This window comes from Dermacentor andersoni, chromosome 5 (genome assembly GCF_023375885.2).
Source record: "Dermacentor andersoni chromosome 5, qqDerAnde1_hic_scaffold, whole genome shotgun sequence".
Lineage (NCBI taxonomy): Eukaryota > Metazoa > Arthropoda > Arachnida > Ixodida > Ixodidae > Dermacentor > Dermacentor andersoni.
In genome coordinates, this window is record NC_092818.1 from 28,173,740 (window position 1) to 28,188,180 (window position 14,441).

The 14,441-nt window shown below is 45.7% G+C and overlaps 3 protein-coding genes across 5 annotated transcripts in view; 2 read left to right on the forward strand and 1 right to left on the reverse strand.

The window, feature by feature from the left end:
• Positions 1 to 4,445: 4,445 nt before the first annotated feature.
• Positions 4,446 to 10,698, reverse strand: LOC126529995 (transmembrane and ubiquitin-like domain-containing protein 2). 3 transcript variants are annotated; one of them, XM_050177466.3, is made up of 4 exons: positions 10,514 to 10,698; positions 10,137 to 10,288; positions 9,207 to 9,682; positions 4,446 to 5,570 (listed from the first exon to the last, which is right to left on the reverse strand). In XM_050177466.3, the coding sequence occupies exons 2-4, from the start codon at positions 10,281 to 10,283 to the stop codon at positions 5,147 to 5,149; spliced, it is 1,047 nt and encodes a 348-aa protein (XP_050033423.1). In that variant the 5' UTR covers positions 10,284 to 10,288; positions 10,514 to 10,698; the 3' UTR covers positions 4,446 to 5,146. The 3 variants fall into 3 exon arrangements, with proteins under 3 accessions (XP_050033423.1, XP_050033424.1, XP_054926148.1); XM_050177467.3 differs by having other exon boundaries at positions 10,500 to 10,698; XM_055070173.1 differs by lacking the exon at positions 10,514 to 10,698 and having other exon boundaries at positions 10,137 to 10,493.
• Positions 10,699 to 10,765: 67 nt separating this feature from the next.
• On the forward strand, positions 10,766 to 12,792 carry LOC126529996 (protein NCBP2AS2 homolog). The gene is made up of 5 exons (XM_050177469.3): positions 10,766 to 10,879; positions 11,040 to 11,073; positions 11,177 to 11,249; positions 12,393 to 12,511; positions 12,653 to 12,792. Exons 1-5 carry the CDS (start codon positions 10,857 to 10,859, stop codon positions 12,689 to 12,691), a joined length of 288 nt encoding a protein of 95 aa, XP_050033426.1. The 5' UTR covers positions 10,766 to 10,856; the 3' UTR covers positions 12,692 to 12,792.
• A 602-nt stretch (positions 12,793 to 13,394) lies between these two features.
• The window catches only part of LOC126529991 (centaurin-gamma-1A-like), a 277,071-nt gene continuing 276,024 nt past the window's right edge, over positions 13,395 to 14,441 (forward strand). The window contains exon 1 of the mRNA XM_055070171.2: positions 13,395 to 13,779. Within this exon, the coding sequence (XP_054926146.1) occupies positions 13,611 to 13,779 (169 nt within the window). The 5' untranslated portion in view covers positions 13,395 to 13,610. The remainder of the gene's footprint in view (positions 13,780 to 14,441) is intronic.

A 14,441-nucleotide genomic window follows, 5' to 3' on the forward strand; every position in this document is an offset into this window, starting at 1 on the left:
CAGCGCACATGAAGGCACAGCCATCTCGGATTTCCCGAACTTTGCACCCAATGCGATAGAGCCTCCTACAGGAGCTACTGCACATTACCTACGTAATGTGCATGTGCTGCTCCGGCAGACATGCAAACTGTCAACAATAAGCTGGCAGCACAGCCAAGGCTACGAGCCTGAGGACTCCTTTCGCGTCGGTGCGCTAAAACGTAGTTCCGTTGCCGTTGCGCATTGTGTGGCTGACTACTTCCCAACTGATGCTTGTATTTGCTCTAGCTTTGTGGCGTAATGCTTTAACAGCAAAGTATTCGTTACCATTTAGCGCTGTTTTAAAGATCAGTTCTTGACTCTTCAGCGCTTATAGGCTTAATGAAAACTGATGTACTAGACGTGCTCCGAGATGATGTGATGCGGGCAGCGACAGACCATAGGCACTGCTGATCTCAGAGGCTACAAGTTATAAATGTTTACTTGTACTTTTTATGGAGTCTTGATTGCGCCACGTCACTGACTTTCCCCACGAAAAGCATGCGGCACATAACGTACGTATGCGTATTAGATACAGCTGGATAACAGCGTATTGGAACGCTGGATACAGCAGCCGTGACAGTACTTTCGCACGATCACTCTCCTGATTAGCTTATACCCACTGTAGCCACTACTACACTGGCAACATATTGTGAGACGTACCCCCGTCTCTGCTATGGCAGCCCTACTGGGAGCGTAACTAAGTTAATTGCATTATAAGGATTTCCAGCGAAAAAAACACTAAGGAAGGAAGCAAGTGGACAGAAAGTGTCTGTGGGGAGAGGGAAGTAGGAAGATAGAGGGGGGAAGGGTTAGAGGGGGAAGATGGCGCCCCTTGACGGGAGTGCCAGTAGACCCCTAGAGTCTGCTGAGCAGCGAGGTGTCCTTTAGGAAGTAGAGGACTGCTTTGAAGACATGGCTTTGGCGCCGGGTGAGAAAAATGAGGTCCGCGAAGGTGTTGACTCAGCATGGCCTCCCTGCCTCCAGCATCGCGGACCTGATAAAAAGACAGTGCGCATCAAGCCACCATTCTTTTCGGCTCACCCTCGCATCCGCAGCATTCAGCAATCTAACAGGATCTTATTGCGCAGTGCACGATTTGAGAGAAGGGTTCCCAAGCAGCCGCATGTAATTCAAACATTTGACACTCTGAGTCCGCACCAGTTTCTATTTATTGCTTCAATATACCTTCGCGGTGGCAGTGAAATTTCATTATATTAATATCATGTATAATCGCACTTCATTATATTAAAGTTCAAAAGACATGGTGTTTTGTGGACAAGATGTTATAAAAGTTTATAGTTCGTTATATCGAGATTTTCATATTATTGAGGTTTAAATTACAACGAAATTTGGTTATAATGAAGTCCAGATTTTACTGACTTCTTTATACCGAGGTTTAACTGTTTGTATGTGTGACTGGCAATCGGCAATATTTGTGGGAGACTATATTGATGACTATAGCAGCACGCTGATGTTATTTTTCTGCAGGGAAGGGACACATTACAGCAGCTATATATTCAGGACATCAGAAAATATATAATGCAGCATATGATCATACTAAACACCTTCGTGCCTGTAATAGAATTGATTTAAACTACATTTAAAGAAAGAGTATACTATGCATTGCACGCAGATCGGGTGGTGGTGCCTAAACACACCTTGTAGTTCTCCCTGAACTGCAAGTTTCGAGACAGGTGTACAGGCTGGCTTTATACTGTTCTGGGAAAATGCAGCCAGACGTTTCTGTGGACCAGTGTTGGTTTCAATACCTAGGAAGGTGTATGAATTTGATGCAATGGCTCGCTCCGTTTCTCCAATTGCCATGACTGCCAGTCACATATGCTATTGCAGTCGTAAGAAATACACGCATCACTCTCTCTCCTTTTTTTTTTTTTTTTTACCAACAGCATCATCATAACAAGCCTTCAAGCTAACACATCAACAAATTTTGTTCTGCTCGGCATCATGAAGTCACAAAAATGCCAATACAAGGCCGCTGATTTTGAGAATCAAATATCTTATTGTTTCCCAACCTTAGTACTTGGAAAGTGTCATCGTTTCATGTGCAAGAAACAATTCTAAAATAATTGTCAGTGCTCATTTAATAAAGTACAGGCAGAACAGAAGGCAACCATGCCTCGACGATGCGCAAGGGGCAAATGATAGTCCGCTACTTCTCTAATGAAATGGACATGGAAGTTCCACAGCACTACGCTGTGCTGGGGCTGTATCTTGCAATTCTTAACTCAAATAGCGTCACACTTCTTTTAGTTGCTAGCACTACTTTATGATGGAAATATGCTAGAAAGAAATGTGTTCTGTCTGCTTTTAGAGCGCCGCGCTCGTTCCTGCGTTGAGCGAGCGTCGGTGTCCCTCGTAACCTAGCGAACGAGAACAGCGAAGGATGAAAGAGCGAACGCGGAGCGCAGTGGGTGATGAAAGACGGCGATCGCAAAGAGGGAAAGGAGGAAAGTGCAGGAGGAAGGTACAGCGGAACCGTAAGGTGGAAAGTGGAGGGTATGGCGAAAGCTTGAGAAGAAAAGCGTAGTTACGTGCAAGACAGGCTGTACGGCGACGATGGCTACAAGATGGCGGCATAGTAGCGCACGTCAGACATATGGAAACAAAGCGCTGCATGGGCAGAGGTCTGTCTAGGGCAGCTGCTGCGAATCACACCCACGCGCTGCCTCTTGTGATCTCCCGATTAGCGAGGCAGTCACGCCACACTTCGTTCTATTTACAACGTTCTGCACGAGAGAGCGTGTCTGTCCGTGCCTGTCAACATATTGTGAAATTAAAATACGCATAGAGCTGCGAGCTGCGTTCAAATCTCGCATTAGGGAGTATCGTAATCACTGGTGAATTTTTTTCATGTCATTTCACTGCACCAAGTGGCCAATCAGATAAAAAATGGCACGATTCCATGCCTGTGTAAATGGCAATCACACCAAGTGGACAATTCTGGCAAAAATGGCATGAAACAACGCACTAGTAACGGAAGCTGAAAATAATGTATTGAAAAAAAAATTACTACGAAGCCAGGAGCCACTTGCACTAACAATTTTACTCACGAGCGATTTCTACCACAACTAAATGACACTGCTCAAATGACAGCAAATTGCCAAGTGACACTCCAGCAAAACTGTTTATGTTTGTCACTTGGCGACCTTCTGTGCTGCAATTTATTGTCCTTTGTGTGAAGCTTTTAAACCATGGGTAAAAATCTAGTAAAAGAAACAATTCCTGTTAGGCATTTGCATCTACCTTAAGGAGCTGTCATATGCAAAAGTGAAGGATGAAGTGCAAACACTTTGCTGATACAGCAACTTCTAAGCAGGCATTTACACCCAATGCAACTGCTTCTAAGCTGGTAGACTAAATTTTTGGTTGGCCCTTTTAGTGTAAAAAAAGCCACAGTGCTCAACCATGGTCCTAGAAGAGAATAAGGCACCATTGCAAGTTTCTTAAAGGCATTGTGACGACATAGGAATGTCCCAAACATTGCTTGGTCTAAAACATGGTTGTGGCTGCAGACATAAAGCTTTTCGAAAGCTTTCTCACACCATATTTTGCATTTACATTCACTCACTTGCTGTCAAACCTTGCTCTAATGAAATTGCATCCAACATGAACATACCTTTGCTTAATTGAAGTACATATTCTTCCTGATTGTTAGCAAGAAACATTCCCAGGTTTGCTTCATTATATCTGAAAATTTGTCTGTTAGCTATACCGAAGTTCAACTACAACACAACACTTAAGGCAAGAAAATAAATTATGGCTAAATCTGCCACACAATGAGAGTAAAGCTTATTCACCAAATTTAAGGTGTTCAATTTGCTTGCACCAGCTGAACCAGTTCACGAGGTGATGCACCCCGACATTCGTGTCAGCGGTGCAACAATGACACCCTCTGAACCACGCTAGTGATTATTTTTCTGCACCCTGCCTGCTGACGTTGCAGACTTCATGCATGTGTGCAGCTGCAAAGCAGAAGTGCAGCAGACGACACAGCACGCGGGCGTAAGCGCTGCTGAAACCCTGCTTAGTTCATTTGCTGTGTCCATACAGTAACGTGTCGTGTTTATGCCTCAGAAACTGACCATACTTGCAGTTCAGGACCTCTCAAACTGACACGGATGGTGCCACTTTTAGGCGGACAAAATATAATGCCTGCACCATGTCTGCACCCCAGCATTTATTTCGATGCCACATTGTGCCTGCACCACTGAAGTTGAGCTTAAGTCTCATGCCCGTATAAAATGTTGCAGATCAAGAACAACTGCACTGCGAAATGAATGCAGTCAGACTTCTATGACTGCATTATTTGCATAGCTTCCACAGCTTTGCCTGTTAATTTGACATAAACTACATGGCGACTGCAGAAAGCTGTGTCGACTCAGTTGCTGCATACAAATGTCACCTCCAGAGAGACACAAGAAGCTTTATGTGAATACTCAGTGCATTTATGAACAAGCATGCAGGTGTCAACAGGTGTTTGAACATCACCAGCTTGCTAACGCTTCGAACAAAAGAATATGTCACCACCTTTCAGGTGTATTTTAAGACAAAGAAAAACTAAGATTAGGCTAGCATGGAGACACATGCATCAAACAGTTCACCCTTGTGTAGCAGTGTTATGCTAAAGCATCTTCAACAGTAGCAAACATTCTTATCAATGCCCTTGGCCTAGTTGCATCCAGATTAGCCCACACACCAATGGTACAGTTGGTGCACAGACATGGCTGAAGCTCTGATCCTTAGACGTGCTCTCACGGTTCAGTTCACTACAGTGCAGAAACTGCTTCACAAACGTGTGGTAGTGTCGCTGTTCAATTTCTTTCACAGCACCATTAAGTGCATCAAATTTTTCCACTTCACACACACACACAGTTCCAGTGGCTCGCCTTTTAAGGTTGTTTTAAGAACCATACGCAGTGGATTTGAAGCACAGGATGTCCAACCAAATGTTGCTCACTTCAAAGTTCACTGGACTTGGTTGCCTTTCCACACTACAGTCCTTGCACACAGCAATGTTCGATCACTGACCCCCACATCAGAATTACAAGTGGCCTAATATGGAGATTCCAAAAGAAATAACTGGTGCTGCTGGGGCTGTCGGTGGCTACCGTCCTGGCAGTGGAGTGGCCCGTGTTCCTCCTTCTTGATCGGCAGTTGTCTGCGCCGGTGACTGGGGGTAGTGCTGTCCATACAGACCAACACAGAACAATCCAGATATGCCGACGAGCACCACAGTCGACGAAGTGTTGAACAGCTCACGGTACTGGAAGTGGAGCACCCACATGATGCCCAGCGTGGCTGCAAACAGCGGCCACATGAGAGCGCCAAGGTTGAGGTCGCCTTCGCTGTTGGAATTTGCCGACGAAGTATCACTTTGCACAATGGGTGCGGTTGAGATATGCACATGTACGACACAGCCATCACTAAGCCCACAGGATGAAAGACGTGCATTGTCATCGCGAAGCTGCCCTCCGTTGTAGATGAGACGCACCAGCCGTTGGTCCGCCAACTCTGCAGAAAAATGGCGCCTGCAAAACCCATGAAACTGAGCATGAATTTCAGAACTAAGGTGTTAGGCAAGTTGGATTCCATTCACTGTGGTTAAACAGCGCAGCAAATAACAGACTTGGTGCCCATCTTGTACACCCTTTGTCTGTCATGTTTGTTAACCACCATGGTTCAGCGTATTTCACATTAGTTGCAGTATCTTTCAGTGCACTATAATGGACAAAAAGAACACTGAACACTATAGAACACCTTTTGCAACTAACAACTCGAAAATTCAGTTTTGCATCACTACTTACAAGCTAAGCAAACAGGCTAAAATCATGTCAGCATTGCAGTAAGTGGCGAAAATAAAAAAGACAATGCATTTTTGTTAGCCCTACTTTCTTTTCATAATATTTGTCTATGATAACGTAGTAAAATCAAAAGCTTCCAAGCCCCTTGCGAGTGACAGAATCGTTCACCAGGCCCTGTTGAAGGGCTCCTGTTAAAATGCATAGCACTCCAAATGACAGACGAGAGTCCTGACACTCTGAACCTACAGGGCTCTAGAGTGAGTGAGTGAGTGAGTGAGTGAGTGAGTGAGTGAGTGAGTGAGTGAGTGGGTGGGTGAGTGGGTGGGTGAGTGGGTGGGTAAGTGGGTGAGTGAGTGAGTGAGTGAGTGAGTGAGTGAGTGAGTGAGTGAGTGAGTGAGTGAGTGAGTGAGTGAGTGAGAGTGAGCGAGCGAGTGTGAGTGAGTGAGTGAGACAACTTTATTTGATCCACAATAGACGCGAGCAAACTCAACTAGAAACGAAAATTACACAGGACATTTTGGGAAACTTTTGCAATGCTGCTGCGACAAGAATGTGGTATGGGGACGCACACAGCATTGAACGTGCAAGTGGGCATTTATTTTCCTGAGAGCAGCAGCATACACACCCTACACCAGGAAAGCCAAACAGAAGGAAATAGCAAAGCAAAAGCATTAAATTAAATTTGCAAACTTGCCACTTGTGCCCGGGAAAGGAATTTGCGTTCTTTCCTTGTCAAAGCATAAGAGGCTATGCTGACACGTGTCAATGCACAGAAATTTCTTGTACCTTTAATAACTTGTCATAAGCCTTTGTTCTTCATTACCTAATACAGAAAGTTGAAAGAAAAGCAGATTGCACCATGACAATGTGTACCAAGGTGTTCACTGAGAACATTTATGACATATCTGTGCACTAGACAACAACTTATTGAGACGTTCATTAGTTTGACATCGCTATGAACCCCAATTACGTGCGGTTAAATTACAGTTAAATCACGTGCTGTGGCTTTGCTACCTAGGGCAAATGCTGCACATTTCACCACATTCTAACTTACTGCTCCAGCTGCTTTTGAAGCACAAGAGTAGCAGCTAAGGGCTCTCATGGTATAGCATGGCATCTAAAGCAATACAGGAATACCCACATGATTGTGGTGGTTTCAAATAAACTGCAGAGTCAAGCAATTAAGTGCGAAATTCGAAATCCCCCATTGCTGGTAGAGAAGTAACATTTATCTGGTCTGTTCACTGAAGTCTCGACTAGTGATTGGACGAGTCCATCTATCACAACAGAGAGGTGTAGTGCTGACAAGTCACTTAATCATGGAGGACAAGTGACTCTAGCCAATTCAACATCTAACAACCATTTAGCTTTAATAAGCTACTGACAGAAACAGAGAGATCACTTCAGAAGAATCAAGTGTTGGGAGAGTCAAAACATATGGAGAAATTCGTAACAGCACACTAAAGGTGTCATCGTACACTTTCATCCTTACTGTCCTGTTACTAGTTTTCTTTCGAGAGATCTCTGGAATTCAAATGATCTGAACACATCATACTTATGTTAAGAAAATGCAAAAATGCATTAACTGTGCACCTCTAGCATTGCTTGCATTCAGTATGTATGCACAGAAGTTTAACAGCATCAAGCAAAGGAAGCTGCAATCAAATTTTCATTAGTGTGGTCTTTTTTTTAATTCAACTACATTGAAAAGTCATGAAATGTTCAAGTTTATTCATCAACGATGTCAGTTTTACAAAGAATCGTATACAAAATTAGTAATACACAGGGAGCCCCAAAGTTAGAAACTGTCAGGGGGACTCCCATACATGAACAAAATGAAAAAAAAAAATAGATATAGATCAAGCATTGGTTACGGTGACTTTACAGACAATTCGAGAAGACAAGGAACAGTGTAAGAAACAAGAAAATATAAAGCTGTTTAGTAAGCTGTAAACACTTGTTAAATTGTGAGGTTTTATGTGTAACAACTACGACACGATTATCAGGCACACCATAGTGGGGGACTGCAGATTAATTTTAACAACCTGGGGTTCTTAAAAAGTGCACACAATACGCAGTACATGGGTGGTGTCACATTTTGCGCACATCGAAGTATGACCGCCATGGCTGGGACTTGATCCCGTACTGTCAGCCTTAGCAGCACAGCGTGTGTCAATGCTTGTTGAGCATCTCAGCATGTGCATATTTACAGTGGCAAGGAATTGCGGCACCATCTTTCATACACTAGGCGAATTATGGCTATTTATGTTTGAGATTTCAGTGCACACCTTTTTTTTTTTTTTGCCTTTCAACTTTACATGTCCTGCAAGGATGAATTAACTCAAACGCACAGCCTTTGTAAAAAGAAACAAAGCCACTTGGAGAATGAGTGTTTGGTGGACCCTTGACAGGTCTTGTCGCACCCATAATGTCCCTGGTGCTTCTTGCCTCCCTCTCCAGAGCTTCCGTGCGTCGGCTTTGTTTCTTTTGACAGAGGACAGTGGGCAGTTCACATGTTAAAACCATCAGTTGGGTTGTGATATTTCTGACAGTCAGCACTGTTGAGGGCATTCCAGCAATACTTCAAAGGTGGCGTAAGATAGGTACTAAGCATTATTTCTAGCATAAACAGGTCCCACTGGTTGTAAGGATGCCAGGATGGCACTATTACACCCACTTATTTCATAATTAGAGTTTTAAAACCGAGTAAGGTCGCAGATTTGGTTAGATGGTAATTCATTCTTGCTGCAGCAAGTTCATACCATGAAGTTCGTACCACTGTGTAGCATAGAGCGGAGATAAAAAAGAAAGAAAAGCGTACGAGCAGTCAGTTTCAGTTTCTGTCATGTCTGTCTTTTGTCTCCACTTCAAGCTACACACCTTTGCAACAGGAACGTTTAAAGCTGACTAGCGTAATCTTAGTAGCGCTGCAAGAGTGCTCTGAAATGACCGTTTAAGCATGCCACAGCAAACACATAGTCAGAACAATGCTTTGACGCGCTAAGCAGTGCAAATGCCAGTGAGGTAAAAAAATTCGTGCAATGTACTGGGAATGCACAAATAACAGAAACATCATGCAGTGATGAACAATGGGCAAGCAAGGGCTTCGCGCTGGATTCAGTATTTTGGCAAGGTCTTCAGCGAGGCAACAACCTGTTTTTGTTGCAAAGGTGTGTGGCATAACACGGATCGGCAATGGTGTCCAGCTGAAAACAAGTCCCCTTGCGAAAACATTGGCTCCAAACTCGGGCTTCTTTTGCTTGCCCACCAGTCATCACTTGTTATCGCCTTCTTTTGAACGATTCGTTGCTTTGTTGTTTCGTTTAGAAGCATCATAGAAATGAGTGGGACATAAGTGCTTACCTCTTGAACGATCCTACCGTCTCATCTGGCCTGCCTCTAACGCAGCGCTCGGTGTCATTCAAGTACTTGAGACGAATGGCAAAACCCTCTTCCTCCTCTTCTGGTGCTGCTGCCGCTGGTTCGTCACCGGCACTGTCATTGGCCTGGGCCGAGTCTTCGGAGTCCGGCTCCACCGCATCCACGCCGCTTATGCTCTCGATACGACAGTTCCTTTCTATGAACTCAAGTCTCCGCTGACGAACAACGTCGGGGCTCACCGCTACCTGGGCAGCTTCGGGACCGTGTTCTTCGCAGTCGTGCTGTGGCTGGGTGTTGTCACCTCGACCCGAACTAGCGGAATCGTTCGAAGCCGGTTCCACCGCTTCACTGACGCCGCTGGCGACCTCCGTCTGTCTGGGCGACGCGTGGTCCCCGGATGCCGCGGGCACGACACGAGTGCTGCCATTCTGCGCAGAGTTGACGTCCCGCCTCGTACGCTGTTGGGGACAGTGTAAACAGTCGATGTCAGTGCGACAGGCGCGCCTTCGTGTAAGGAACACGGTTCAAATGACGAAGTCATCCAGAGCAAGTCGACACGAAAATCATCGGATGGTACAAACTCTCTCTTCCCACATAGCGCGCGTGAGAAAACGCAAGACAAATGATAAGCACTGGACAAACATGGGTCCTCTAATGACTGCACCGTCAGTGGTTAGTATCTGCGCTACTACCAGACAAAGCCCTCACCACCATTTTTACAGTCGCTTCACGAGCAAATGGTTGTCCGAGACAAATAGTGTATACATCGCGGGCATAGGAAGCACGGGAAGCATATCTGAAGCACTCGAAGTCAGCCTATAATATAAAGGAAAAAATTCATCTGCATGCAACATCAGCTGCCACAGTAGCATCATGAAACTTGGGCCGATGAAGTAATGAAGCAAAACTCGCCTGATTCTGCGATCCGCTGCGTGGTCGAAAGCTCGACTGGATGTAGAACGCCACAAGCAACCCGGCGACTAGCGTCAAGGAGACGGAGGCAAACAGCAGCACCTCGTCACCAATTCCTTCGATCACCGTGGCACCGACTTCGGACATCTTAACTGCATAACAGTACACGAACGTGTTGTGTGCATAGCACGCGCGGTTACGGCGCACCCATAAAGCACGTTAGGGCGTTACGCCTGTAAAACTTGTTCACGGGGCAGACGAATTTTTTTGCTTATGCTCCGCTTAACCATAGGCAACGAAGGGACGTGGCCGCGCAAGCAAGCCAGTCGTCAAAATTCTTTAAGAAAACGCCGATACACGTACGTGTGTGTACTCACGGGATTGTCTAAACTAATAGAGTGCTCTTGTGGAGCATTGCTGCGAAGGGTAGACGAAGAGTGCCAGCTGACAAGCAACTGTTCAAAACGCTGCGGCTGCAAAGTTAGCGATTGTATTAATTAAATGGAACTACGTTAAGATCAAGAGCAATAAACGAGGATTGTCGGCACTGTGGGAGTGTCGGGTTTGAGGGTTTGTGCACACTCGCCGTGTCCGTGTACGAACGCTACCCTCGACGGAAGGGTTTGAAATGCGTCGGTAAAGATGGCTGCGCGCATGGTTAGCAGAAACCGAACGTAAGCTGCTGTGCAACAAGTTAAATTGCCTGATCACACGTTGAAAATGGTTTTACGTGTGCTCTTACGGTAAGGCTGGCTATCAGATAGCATGCAGTGTTTGTGTTGTTGCTTGTCGTTGTAGTAGTAGCTGTTAGTGACAGAAGAAAACACGCATGTTGTTGTTCATTGATTTGCAGAGCTCTTGAAGGGTGAAGTGCTTCTCTTGCTAATCGCTCTCTTTTTGCAGATATCTCCTTCATAATGAGCAGCTCATACAAAGGGTGAGCTCGGTTTTGTCATTTCTCGGTGCCTCTAGTTGACGCTCGTGAAATAACCGCGATCTCATTGCTGTTCATTGCTTTCGCTTTTGCGTGTTCCTTCCAGCTAGCAGATTCGTACCCCTTCAGGCGTGCAGCACAGATCACTGCTCACGTAATGCTGCGTGGAAAAGCCCTCGGTGAGCGGCTGTAGCCTTGCAATGGAGCAAGTGCGATTACGTCATACTTGCTCCGCCAAGTGCTTGAGATAGTGCGCTGGGTTGCATGTCAATTAATGCCATACATGAACAGTACCTTTGTCGAATGTTTCAGGTTGACGATTCTTAATTGGTATGAACACTGCTGTAAGAGCAGTGTCCTCAATAGTGCCATTGCCAATGAACTTCGCCAGTGAACTGCGTATCGCATGCTGTATTGAGGGAATGTATGGCTGCCGGGGGGGGGGGGGGGGGGCTTGCAGTAGAATGCACTGACGTTATCGATACCGTTACAACACAGAAAAGCCTATGGGAACACCTCCGTGACCTAATTATAATGCTTCACAGTTTGAATCACGTTGGCCAGAATGGTGAAGAGCGGCGTGTTACTCGCGCAGTGCTTTGGGAGATACGTGACGTCAGTGGTAACGCGCCCAGCTCGCTATAATGGCCTGCTTCGGGCGCAGCCAAAGTAAGCGCTAAAAAAATTTTAACCGAGGCACACAACGTTAAACTTTACTGTCTTGCATAACTCGGGGATACCCTTGGTGTTTTTGACTGCTAGTACACTAAAATCAGTTTTTGCAGAAACTGCTCATTTGATTGTATATAACTTTTGCAGAAACTGACAATTCATGTCAGTTGTTTCTGAAAGTGCCCGGGAAGCACGCCTTAGTATTGACGCACATAAAACAAAACAGAAAACCCGAAAGAATGCAGTGGAACAAGATGCAACAAAAAATTGAATTGTATCAAATACGGAAGTCAGATCAAAAGCGAATACACGAGCTGCAAATATATAGATCGTAACGCAAGGTATTTTGTTGTGTTTCAAGACGTGTTATAGCGTTATAGGTACACGCTGAATTCACATAAAAAATTCTGTAATTATGCAGAATAAATTAATGCTTAAGAAAACTGCTCCTAAAGGTTGATACAATTCTTGCTAACAAACCTGCTACGAGCCTTACAAAAACGTAAATGATTTTGATACATGTACTGACATTGTAGTCAGGCGCGCGCACACACGCACGCACGCACGCACACACACATTATTTTTCTTCAAGGGTATATCTTGCATGTATGTGTTACGCCTCATCTGCATATCACTGCCTTATTTCACAGGACAGGAAAGCCTTGAACTCATGCCAACTTCTAACCTCCTGAGAACGCTGATTGAAAGGATTGGTCGAACAACCGAGAAGGCAAGGGATATGTCGACAGATAAGGTGAAAAAGTTGGAGGTACGATAACGCTTCGATAACCACTATACTTGCAGTAAACAAATATTAACTTTTTTCTGTTACCCACGTGGCTGTGTCAAGATACGTGTCAGTTCATGCCCATTACATGTTTTCTCACTCGCTGTGTCTTTGACTTTTCAGGAGGCCATAAAAGAACTAAAGAAGAAACGAGGACTCTAGGAAATATGCGTAACGAATGATCGGTTTCGAAATTTTGCACGTTATTTTGTACATAGTAGTCGAAGGTACTTTCTGAAAATAAAGAAAATACATGCATTGTTCCATATGTTTGGCATTGCAGATATCAACGTTACTATGCCAGTAGGAAACGTTGAGCAACCAAAAAATTGATAGGTAAAGGTGTACGCTTGTGCAGTACAAGAAGGCAGCTTTTCTTCAAGTACGTTTCTCTTTACCATCTGATTAGAGGCCAATACCAAACTGGGTATGTGCCAGATTGTTTCGAGACAGCAAGAACAAGTCGACAGGTATTTAGCAGTTTATCCATAGAGAAAGAAATGGTTTATGGATGAGTGGGCCGAGCACAACTTCCGTTATTTATTTTACCCTGTAGATTGATTTGCAAATATTCATTGCGAATTATTATTTTTACATCGAGTGTTTATTTGTTCTGTGCTGCTCGAAAGCGACTCTGTCTGATCACCTATAAAAAGAAACGTTCAGGTTTAGAGAAGCTCAAAGCATCCGTCTGGCAACCAAAGCATAGCTTACCAATTATTTAGTGCTACTACTCTATAATTTAGTTAAGTTGTAGGTGGCGCTGCAGGCGCTCAAAATCCCTCACGCGGCGCATATGTGCATTTCTCCAAACGGCTAGGCGGGATCGGAGTGAGGGCACTCTATGCTGCTCGCGCGTTGTTGCGCTTGCGTCGCGTCTGTCTGCGTCCGTGTGCTTGCAGCGCGCCCGCTTTTGCCGTCTTCACGGGACTGCTTCTAGCGTTGCTAGCTGCCAGTGTGTGTGTGTCTCAGCTGCCGTGTTTTGTGAAGATGGTGCGAGAATTTCGGTGCATGTAGGGTGGTGGGGTCAGTGGGTGCTGCGATGGAGTGTTTTGTTGTGGCCTTATGATCAGCACAAGCGATGAACAACCGAACGCAGCCGTACTACAACAACTCTCTGGCCATTCGGCAGGAGATCCAGCGCTTCGAAAGCGTTCACCCGAGCATTTATGCCATCTACGATCTTCTAGAAGTCATTCCGGATCCGTTGCTGGCTCAACAGATCCGTGAGCACGTCGTCTGCATTGAAGGTGAGTCGTGCGTTTGACGGCGAGCAGACGAGCTCTCCAACCGCGAGCGAGGCCTAGAGGCGCTGCCGTTTCGGGCCCGGTCCGACCAAAAAGGGCTTCGGCGGAAGCTGCATTCCCGGCCTTCGCCGCTGTGCTCGGCGATTTATTTTTCGCGCACGCGTCTCTACGACTACGAACGCCCACCAGACGCGCCGATGACTAACGTCGCCAAAGATCGGGATGCAATCTGCCCAGCGCACCTCGTCGTAGCTCGTGCGGAGTATGCTGTCATTTGGCTTGCGAATTCAACCAGGCGCAACGTTGCAAGCTACATTGTAGTTTTGGAAGCACAGTGTAGCACGGCCCGAGCAATCCACTTCAACATGTGTGCTGGTCGATCGACAGTTGCTTCGTTATTACCCGCGGCGTCGCGGTACTTGCAATTCGGTTCGTATTGTCTGCCAAACCCGTAGTACTGCAAGACACTTGCACGCTACACATTCAAATGAAAGAAAGTGTTGCCTGAATGGGCTTTGCAACGCAACGCTGTGTTGCCGGAAAGAAAGCGTTTCGCCAACTGCACACGACAACACACGCGCGAGACCCCTCCCCCCTGCCGCACGCTGGCTGCCGGAGATTATTTTCGTCGGGTTTGCTTGGCGCGGCAGGGCTTCGGCTATTTT

What these genes read in the sequence shown, in the direction of transcription:
- LOC126529995 (XM_050177466.3), bottom strand. Translation starts at nt 10,283, where the DNA reads ATGTCCGAAGTCGGTGCCACGGTGATCGAAGGAATTGGTGACGAGGTG. An exon ending in GCAGCGGATCGCAGAATCAG is followed by an intron (nt 9,683 to 10,136) that starts GCGAGTTTTGCT and finishes TGTCCCCAACAG; the next exon opens with CGTACGAGGCGGGACGTCAA. An exon ending in ACGGTAGGATCGTTCAAGAG is followed by an intron (nt 5,571 to 9,206) that starts GTAAGCACTTAT and finishes TGGGTTTTGCAG; the next exon opens with GCGCCATTTTTCTGCAGAGT.
- LOC126529996 (XM_050177469.3), top strand. Translation starts at nt 10,857, where the DNA reads ATGGTTTTACGTGTGCTCTTACG. An exon ending in GTTTTACGTGTGCTCTTACG is followed by an intron (nt 10,880 to 11,039) that starts GTAAGGCTGGCT and finishes CTCTTTTTGCAG; the next exon opens with ATATCTCCTTCATAATGAGC. An exon ending in ATAAGGTGAAAAAGTTGGAG is followed by an intron (nt 12,512 to 12,652) that starts GTACGATAACGC and finishes TTGACTTTTCAG; the next exon opens with GAGGCCATAAAAGAACTAAA.